The sequence below is a fragment of the Bos indicus genome, chromosome 1, assembly GCF_029378745.1.
Source record: "Bos indicus isolate NIAB-ARS_2022 breed Sahiwal x Tharparkar chromosome 1, NIAB-ARS_B.indTharparkar_mat_pri_1.0, whole genome shotgun sequence".
Taxonomy (NCBI): Eukaryota; Metazoa; Chordata; class Mammalia; order Artiodactyla; family Bovidae; genus Bos; species Bos indicus.
Window position 1 is genome coordinate 43,572,697 of NC_091760.1, and position 9,863 is coordinate 43,582,559.

The window sequence follows — 9,863 nt, forward strand, 5'->3', positions numbered from 1 at the left end:
ACCTAGACGGTAGGCACACAATGTTAATTGAACAAATAACTTCTGCCCTTTTTATTGCATCAACTTTTAACTGTGTTTATGTCTATCCTTAAAAATTTTTCTAAAATGAGTTTTTGCTCTAAAGGATATAGAAGACATTATTCATATCATGAAATGAGGTTAGGAACCATAAAATTAAGATCTTAAAACATGTTTCTTAATTCTTAAGTTGCCATAAAACTCACATTCTGAAAAATCTGAAAATTATTTTGCTTGGGGGTTGCTTTCAAAGATTAGCTGAAGAGATTAATAACACATTCTTTGGAGAAGGCAATGGCACCCCACTCCAGTACTCTTGCCCGGAAAATCCCATGGACGGAGGAGCCTGGTAGGCTGCAGTCCATGGGGTCCCTAAGAGTCGGACAGGACTGAGCGACTTCACTTTCACTTTTCACTCTAGTGCACTGGAGAAGGAAATGGCAACCCACTCCAGTGTTCTTGCCTGGAGAATCCCAGAGACAGGGGAGCCTGGTGGGCTGCCGTCTATGGGGTCGCACAGAGTCGGACACGACTGAAGCGACTTAGCAGCAGCAGCACCACATTCTTTGCGACTGATTTTATGTATTAGTTTAATCAAAAACGGTTAAATATCAGTAATTTCCTATAGTTCCACCTGATTAGAATCATCAGATAGCTGCTGCTGCAGCTGCAGCTGCTAAGTCGCTTCAGTCGTGTCCGACCGTGTGACCCCATAGACGGCAGCCCACCAGGCTCCTCTGTCCCTGGGATTCTCCAGGCAAGAATACTGGAGTGGGTTGCTATTTCCTTCTCCAATGCATGCATGCATGCTAAGACACTTCAGTCATGCCCAACTCTGCGCAACCCTATGGACAGCAGCCCTCAGGCTCCTCTGTCCACAGGATTCTCTAGGCAAGAATATTGGAGTGGGTTGCCATTTCCTTCTCATTAGATAGCTGAAAACCTGTAATATTTATACATCAAGTGAAACAATCCAAGCCTTTGTATTCCAAAGAAAAAAGCCTTCGAAGGAGAGAATGACCTTAGCTACTCTGAAATACACTAAAACTACAACACATATTCAGTACCGGGGTTTATTAAGGAAGGAATCTACTGGTGAGGCTCAGGAGTTGGGTTCTGACTGAGCTTCCTCAGTGCACGTGAAAGATGGGTATTAGAATAGCAGTTAGGTAACTCTGGGGTAACAAGAAGCAAAGATATTGTTTAAAATAAAAATCAAAAAATGTCATGTTGGTCATTAATTTAAAAATCCCATTCCCCAAAGAACGTTGTGCTTGTTCACCTAGCTTTTGTACCATCCACAAAACGTGCTGAAAGGCAGTGAAACTTCAAGAGTTAGGAAGAGGCAGAAAACTGAGTAATCAGCCATTTCACAGGCAATAATCTACTGAAGAGTAACATTGGGTTTAAGTCTGAAGCTAACTTAATTATTTTATATAGAACATAAACATCCACAGCCATTAAATGACTTTACGAAAACTAGCCATGTTGGGGCTTCCCTGGTGTCCAGTGGAAGTCCACTGGCTGACTTCAAGCAGCCAATCCACGGGGAAGGGGTTCGATCCCTAGCAGGGGAACTAAGACCCCACGTGCCATGTGGCACTGCCAAAAGATAAAAAACAGGAACAAAAAACTAGCCACGTTAGCAATGATACATAATATTATCATAATACATGATAAGTATCATAATACATGATACTTTGAAAACAGGTCTTAAAACTGAAACATTAAAAAATTGTCTCATTTTCTAGTGGGGGCATCCCACATTTTCTAGAAGAAAAAAAAGAGACCCAAACAATAGACATAAAGACAGGCCTTCAGAGCAACAATGCACTTCCCTCAGAAAATCACAGTAATCCTCATTCAGAATCCTGTAGTGCTTTTTATCCTAAGGTACTGAAATTTAATCAACTCAGACACTATACACAACTCTGAGTCTCTTCTCATTTTTTATTTTTTAAAAAAGACAGATTTAGGATTTCGTAAGAAATTACTGTTACATTTTTTTTAATCTGTCAAGTACTACAGTAATGGAATAAATAAATAAGATTTTTTTTAAGTTCAATGTTTATAGACATATTTATAAAAAAATGACTGAATTAGAAGACATTAAATAATGCTGACACACCAGGAGGGGTTTAGGCAAGGAAAGGCACATCATTCCACCACAAGAGATAAAGACCAGTCGGAAGTTAATGACCAGCCAAAGCTTTAGGTCTTGTGGTAGTTTTCCTAGCTCTGGAGGGTCATTACGGTGGAACCTTCTTTATGGTACTTAGCTGAAATAAACAGCAGTTGGAAAATTTTACTTGGTGACCTCAATGTATTATTTAAAAGAAAGCACTCTTGTAATATGTCTGGTGTGTGAGGAGGGAAGGAATAAAAATCCAAAAAGGTTTGCTGATACTGGAAATCCTATTGACATATTAAAGATTTTTTTTAAAAAGGTAAAATAAGGTTAATCGTCTTGACTCGCTGAACTGGAATTTTTGTAGTTAACAAAGTTAAAATTCCACGTAAACACTCCCTTTCTTTTAAACAGACAGTGTACAGATAAAAAAACTGCAGTATTTCACTTCAGATGAAACTATATGCCAATATTTAGGGAAAAGGATCTTAGATGATTTCCTTATTTTAGATAGCCTAAGTCCTTGAAGACAGCACTATATCTCTGGCTGACTGGCTGTCTACAATAGCAAAGCGAATATAAGTTTTGACAATGATAAGAGGTTTCCCAAAGAAACTGTAAACAGATACAGTTACATTACTGAAAAGTCTAATAGACGTTAGCAGAACTTGCTATGGGTCAACCTCCTACCACCAATTTTCCTCACAAATTTGTGCCAAGACTCTACCCATTTTTCTCTGTCTGGATTCTGAACCTAGATTAGTTTGACTAAAAGATGGAATCACCCAGGTTCCATTTAAATTTTAGTTGTGTTGAGAAACAACTGTCTGCATGAATAAATAAAATGGGTTTTCAGGATAAAATGGTATATCCACACAAAAAAAGTTAAATTAAAAACAATTCAGGGGGAGGTAACGGACAATATTAATATAAAAAAAAAATCATAAAAATGGCAACTGTAAAGCAGGCAGCTTCCCACTCATGCCACACGATATGCCTTCATTAAGGTGTACTCTTTCCGGTTGGTATGAGCAGCCCAGATGAAGAGAGCAGAAGCCATGAACTGTAAGGGAGCTGACACGCAAGCCAGGCAGAAGGACCATCCGAATTCACCAGACACGTCCTCAGGCAGCTCCAGTTTCTGGTGGAGTAGTTCAATTCCAGCAACGTAACAACTCACTGAGCCCAGTGTACACAGACCTTGGAGGAAAATTTAGGGGAAAAAAAACAGCATAGCTAGATAAGAGCATGATAAAAGGCAGCGACATGTGATCCCTAAGGCGACAAAGAGGTAAAACTAAGTTTGAAGAAGAGACCCACCTGCAAGGAGATGGAGAATGCCTGTGGCGATGGTGGGATACAAGCTTCGGCAGATACAAGCACAAAGTCCAATCAAAGCCCCAAAGCACATCAAACCTAGACTAACAAAAGGTAAAAGGAACTGGCAACGCCAAAGATCTGATTTCAAAAGAGAGAGAGAGACAGAAATGAAATGTTACCATTTCAGTTTTCTCACAATGGCAATTTCTTTCATATTCTATTAGAACTTTTCTCAAAAAGGTGAGAATGGGGTACTTTGATATTGAGGCTTTTTTCCTAAAGCACATTGTTCAAAACAGTGCTAACTTTCTTCTGACAAAAGCAAAAAGACACTAATAGTTAACTATTACTGAGGGCTTCCTATGTATCAGGCACTGTTCTATACATGCTTTGTGTATTAAACCTCCCAACATCCCTATGAAGAAGGTACTATTACCTCCATTTTATAAATGAGGAAACTGAAAGAAGATAACTTGTACAAGGTAACACAGTAAGTGGAAGAACCAGACTGGAAGCAAAACCTTCTGGTTCTACATACATATTTAAGTCCTTATAGGATCTCAAGGCAGGAATAACAAGTAAATGAATAGTGATTATAAAAGACCTGTTAAAAGAATATACACAAAGCACAAAGCAGAGGATCTAGTATATACCAGGCACTCAAAAAATGGCAGTTTTAATTATCATAAAGTCCCTCAACAACATTGGGAAAAAAGCTGATGACTTTCCAAAGCACCCCGTTACCTCTTCAAACTATATTAATTATTACCAATGTAGGAACATCAACTCTGAACCAAATTTTACCTTTTAGGGCTAGTTTTACTTTCTGGCACTACACCAATGTCTTTTTTCTAACTTCCCTTCAAACTCTGTTAGTAACAAACTTCCTATGCATTGACAATGCAAAATTGAATACTTGCCATTTATTCAACATCCCCTCTCATGAAACGGTCATTCTTCCGGGCACGTTCCAGTAACTCTAATAGCCTAGAGACTAGGTCCAAATCTGAAGATAGTATTTCCCAGGCAGCCTGACCATCAAGGAACAGAATGCTCTTAACAAGCACTTTCATTTTTGACATCTACACTTTTGATACCACCACCTAAGACTAGATCAATAGTTTTGGGAGGCCTGACACTTAAGTTGACTCATGTAAAGCTTGCAGTCAACTTTTTTCACATATCCCTAGCTGAACACAGAAAAAATGAAGTGTTTAACTTAAATATAGACATTTATATTTATTCCTATAAATTTCCTCTTTAAACAGGCCTATTAATAACATCTTTTTGTGAGTATAGATTCTGTCACCCAGTGTATTAGCTGCTCAACTTCTTATCTGCAATTTGTTAAGTACATATCTAACTTCTAAAATATATTATCAAGAAGACAGAGTTTGTTGGGATAACATTAAAGATCTTATTTCAAGTTGACACAATGTACAATGTCATCTTGTTCCAAAATCAGAGTTCAACAAAAGACATATAAAGTTATTTTCCTTTTTTCCCAACAAAGTACTCACAGGTTCGAAGCAGATCAATCCCACTATTGTGGTTTCCAGGCTCAACAAATTTCTCCATGAACTGCTCATTTAGTGTGAAACTCATGCATTTTGTGACCATATCAAATGACTCTGTAATAAGAAAAATGATTGCTTGTTGCGTTTTTGCTTGTTTTAATTTTAAACATTTAACAAAAATCTGTAATTATTCTCTGAAATAAAAGGTGACGTGGAAAAATGTTCTCAGGAGAGCACCCTCTTTGGCCCTGAGTGACACACAGGACGGACTAATGCCCAAGAGACCAACAGTTCTCAGCCGCAGGTGTGACATAGGTACAGGAAGGCAAAAAAAAAAAAAAAAAGGAGTAAAATGAATGAGAATAGACAGTAAGATGACTATGAAGGAGGAGGGGACAAAGAATAAAATAAACTTTGATCCTTCTCCCCCAAACCTATTCCATCAGTCTTGTTCCCCATCTCAGGTAAACAATAATTTCATCCTTCTCATTCCTCAGACCAGAAACTTTATAGAGTCATTCTTGCCCATAAGCATTTCATCAGGAAATCCCACAGGCTCTACCTTCAACATTTATCTAGGATCAGGCACTGCGCTCAGTACTACCACCCTGATCTGAGGCGTAACCATCTTTCACATGAACTGGTTCAACAGCCTCTTAAGTCTCCTGGCTTCCGTCTTGCCCAGCCACCTGTCTGTTTTCAACACATCTGCCTAGGTGACCAGATTATCTTTGCTCTGCACAAAGCCCCACAATGGCTCCATCACACTCAGAGTAATATCCAAAGTCCTCATCACACCTACAGAATCCTGCCTGATTTGCCCTACTCCCACTCCCAGAATACATCTCTGACAGTCTACCCAACTCTCCCCAGCCCCCTCCCTTCCAGCCTAGGGAATTCCATGCTGGTTCTTGAGTATTTCAGGCATGCTCCCACCACAGGGCCCTTAGAGTTGTTCCGTCCCTTCTAAATTAGTCTCCTTATTTCCACAATTACCCACAGGGTCAACTCCTTCACCTTTATCAAGTCTTTACTCAAGTGGTGTTTTCCTGCTGCAGCCTATCCTGCCTTTACTATTGAAGAACATAACTTATATGCCCACCAACATCCCCTTCCCTATGTACTTTCAAATCCCCTTTATTTTACTCTATTTTTCATAGCACATCACCTTCTACTACATAATTATTTATTCTGTTGATACTGTTACACCTATTTGTTGTTTATTGCCAGTCAGCTATTAGAATGTTAGCTCCCCAGGACTAGGGATTTTTGTTTTTTTCCTAACGTACACCTAGCTCCTAGGCCCTGAACATGAAAGTGTGCAATAAATATTTGTTGACTGAATAATAAATGATTGCTAAGATTCAAGTATCAAGTGTTCCTATGCTCTCATAAATAGAACTGAACATTTTAAATAAAATTCAACCAACTTTCACTCTTTCCGATCACTTTCTTTTTTGTATAAAATCACACTATCATCCTTCTGATGTACAGTATTTTGAGCCTGTTGTGCTGTGATTTGAATACAATGCTCCCCACCAACAGGCCACCAGAACTAGTCATAAATGGAAACAAATTTATAAAGCTGTTACTTGCAAAGAACTCTAAAGCTTCCATCTTAACAACTAGAAATTAAAAATTTTCAATGCTAAGAATGCTTACAAAATAAACCTGAGAGGTAGTTTCTTAATTTTTTTTTATTCTCATAATGCATATTTTTAACCTAAAAACTCCATCAAGATTGTTGTAAACAGGTCTTAAACAAGGAGATTTAAACAGAGTTGGCCAAATTAAATCCTCAAGATTTAGAGGGCAAATGATAATATCTACTAAAACACAACTACATATAAATGACTATTAATTCATATGTGTTGACTTGATTTTGGATACTAGTACTTTTAACAATTACCAAGTATTTAAAATCTTCCAAAGTACTTTACTAATTATTTTCTCATGACATGTGTGAGATTAATACAACTATTTCAATGTGTGGTTAAATAAGTACAAAGATTAAAAATGGCTTTCTCCAAGATAAGGACAGTTACTCATTCAACCAATATTAATGAGTACAATATTAATGAGTACAATTAATTAATGGAAACTGAGGAGAGAAGGTGATAGGGAAAAAGAAATACATAAGATTTATTTCTTTGGGAAGAGAAAGAACCCACAGACATTCTTGTACATAACTGGCCATCATCGTATCACTTTCTCTATTATTGAGTAGCCATTGCAGAAGACGCAAGAGATGTGAGCTCAATTCCTGGGTAGCGAAGAACACCTAGAGTAGGAAATGGGAACCCCCTCCAGTATTCTTGCCCAGAAAATACTATGGAGAGAGGAGCATGGCGGGCTACAGTCCACGGGGTCACAAAGAGTCGCCCACAATGCAGTGTGTGCGCGTGCACGCGCACACACACGCAAACACACACACACACAAAGGAGACAAAAAGTTAAAATAAGACAAATACCTGTCCTTTCTGGCGGGCTATACCAGTACGTGTTTTGGGGTATAGTGATACACCGTCTCCACAATCCCACTGTGCCATTATATCGGAAAAGTGCATCACTGTAAGTCTTTTCATCTGCCTCATCACTAGCAAAGTCATTCCAGATGCTTTTGTTCAAATCGCTGGAATTTTCTTGAACTGGACTCCGATACTCATACCAGAAGTCTGTGCCAATTGAGGCTGCCATGTAGATGGTAGAAATGAGGCTAAGTACACAAGCAATTACAAACGCTGTAGCAAAACGGTTATCCATTCTGGCATTCAGACTGCTCTGTTTAGAAGTTGAAAGAGAAGAAAAGTTAGACTTCAAGGACAAGTACAGATTTTGAAAGGAATTACGTCAAAATCACCCTTTACCCTATTCCCCATCCCATGGCTCTTTAAAGTAATGTATAATCATTAATGAATTAAAAAAAAAAAAAAGAAGCAAGCATGTTTTAAATTAAGTTCAAAACAAAACTCATTATCATGAAAGTACTTATTGAATGCTCACATACCCAGGATGCTACGGAGACAGAAGTCTTGTTCTCTAGTCTATCACCTGCACACTAAAACAGACAACACTGAAATGGACATACACATTACAGATACAAACAGCAGACATGCCCAAAGTCAGCAATGTACCTTGCATACATTTTTAATGACAGACTGCAGAGCATTAAGTGTTCTGGGTCTGAGTGTGAAAAAGGCATAGGAAAAGGAAGCAGAGGAAATCGGCTCCTCCCAGTTTCCTCTGAACAGGGAAACCTTTTAAAACAAGGTAAAGAAAAGAGTAAGGAACTATTTAGAAGACAGCTGAAAATGTCTGTTAGCCCAGAGAGAAAGGTTGTTTCAGGCGCACGGAGGAGCAAAGAGAATAATAATATGCAGTAATGCTAGATACCAATCTGCCCCTAATCCATTAAAGCTAAGCCAAGCTCCCTTCCGCTGTCAAAGTCTTCACTCCTTCCTACCTACTCGCCCCGTTCCTTATACTTTTGAACCTTCTTATCTGCAAACTAAAAGATCCTCAGCCGGAAGGAAAACTCTGAATTAGGCAAATATTAACACTCCAAAGGCGTGGACTGGGCTGAATGGCAATAGTAAATGGCCGCAACACAATGACTCAAGGCGGATCAAGCTGAGTCAAATACTGCAAATATATACCATGAACCGCGCCAAACACCTTAAAAAGGAGCTCGAAAACAAGCTCGCAAACTGGGGTTGCTGAGTTTGGAAAATGGCAAGTGACTCAGGAGAGATCAGAGCAACCACAATCGTTAACGATGATAACTCCAGAAGTTGGGTTTGTATTTTTATTTTTTTAATTATTTTTCATCCTGATGCTCTCAAATGACCTTAAAAGGTCCCGAGCACCAGCAGCGGCGGTTCTCCCAGGCCGGACGCCTGGAGCTGTCACCTCGCGGGTCGCACCCTGGGGCTGGGGGTGGTCGAGACGAGCGGGCGGACTCTGGGGCGGGGCAGCCCTGAGCGGTCCCCGGCCAGGGGCCCCAGATACCCGAGAAGGCCCCTCCCCGGAACAATCAGCCAAGGGAAAAGCCCGGCGATAACCCCCCACTCAGGACCCACACGGTCCGGGCCGCGCCCAGGGAGGGGGCCCCCTCTTCAAACTGCTGGAAACCTCGAACGACTACACGACCCCCGCCCAGCGACGTCGGCCCCGCTCACTCACCGCCCATCCTCCTGCTCCGCCAGCTTCGCCCTCAAGCTCAAACCACAGCACCCTACTCTCTCCGCGCCTCCTCTGACGCACTTCCCTGCAGAGCCCGCCCCCTCCATAACTCCCGCGCCTCCGCCTCCGCCTCCACCCCGGGCCGGGCCTGGCCCCGGAGCCGAGGGGACTTGTGGGAGTTGTAGGAGGGACAGATGAAAAGCTGCGGGGGGCGGCAGACGGCATTCCTGGCGCTGGGCGCGGCGCATTGTGGGAGATGTAGTTCAGCTTCCGAGGTGCGCAGAAGGGAGGTCTGAGCTGATTGTTTCTTATATTTTACTACGAAGGTCCACCGAGTAAGGCGAGGTGTTTCGGGTCACTACGGATCATTAATTGTGACTAATGTGACTCAGATTTTTCCAGTTGTGCTTTCCCTACCACCACCCTAATTGTGAAACAACAATGCGATTATCCTTTTAAAATATTAACCCAATAATTTTAAAACTCTCCTACAGGCTCATTCCCATTGCACCAGGTAGTCTTTCTGGTTTTATGGCTTAAGTTTAGACTAAGAAGGATGTAACCTGACAGAGTCCCTTGGACTGCAAGGAGATCCATCCAACCAGTCAATCCTAAAGGAAATCAATCCTGAATATTCTTTGGAAGGACTGATGCTGAGCTTGAATCTCCAATACTTTAGCCACCTGATGTGAAGAACT

At 40.7% G+C, this 9,863-nt stretch overlaps 1 protein-coding gene across 5 annotated transcripts; it reads right to left on the bottom strand.

The window, feature by feature from the left end:
• Positions 1-1,950: 1,950 nt before the first annotated feature.
• On the bottom strand, positions 1,951-9,292 carry CLDND1 (claudin domain containing 1). Of its 5 annotated transcripts, none has more exons than XM_019967747.2 (6): positions 9,166-9,246; positions 7,991-8,041; positions 7,455-7,764; positions 4,987-5,097; positions 3,467-3,604; positions 1,951-3,346 (listed from the first exon to the last, which is right to left on the bottom strand). In XM_019967747.2, exons 3-6 carry the CDS (start codon positions 7,744-7,746, stop codon positions 3,126-3,128), a joined length of 762 nt encoding a protein of 253 aa, XP_019823306.1. In that variant the 5' UTR covers positions 7,747-7,764; positions 7,991-8,041; positions 9,166-9,246; the 3' UTR covers positions 1,951-3,125. The 5 variants fall into 5 exon arrangements, with proteins under 5 accessions (XP_019823306.1, XP_019823439.1, XP_019823387.1 ...); XM_019967880.2 differs by having other exon boundaries at positions 7,991-8,056; positions 9,166-9,229; XM_019967828.2 differs by having other exon boundaries at positions 7,991-8,034; positions 9,166-9,218.
• Between the last annotated feature and the right edge of the window lie 571 nt (positions 9,293-9,863).

Excerpts from the sequence above, each read along its gene's own strand:
- CLDND1 (XM_019967828.2), bottom strand. Across the intron at positions 7,765-7,990 it reads CTGTCTCCGTAGCATCCTGG|AGCAGTCTGAATGCCAGAAT; the intron begins GTATGTGAGCAT and ends ACTTCTAAACAG. Across the intron at positions 3,347-3,466 it reads CATTCTCCATCTCCTTGCAG|GTCTGTGTACACTGGGCTCA; the intron begins GTGGGTCTCTTC and ends TTTTCCTCCAAG.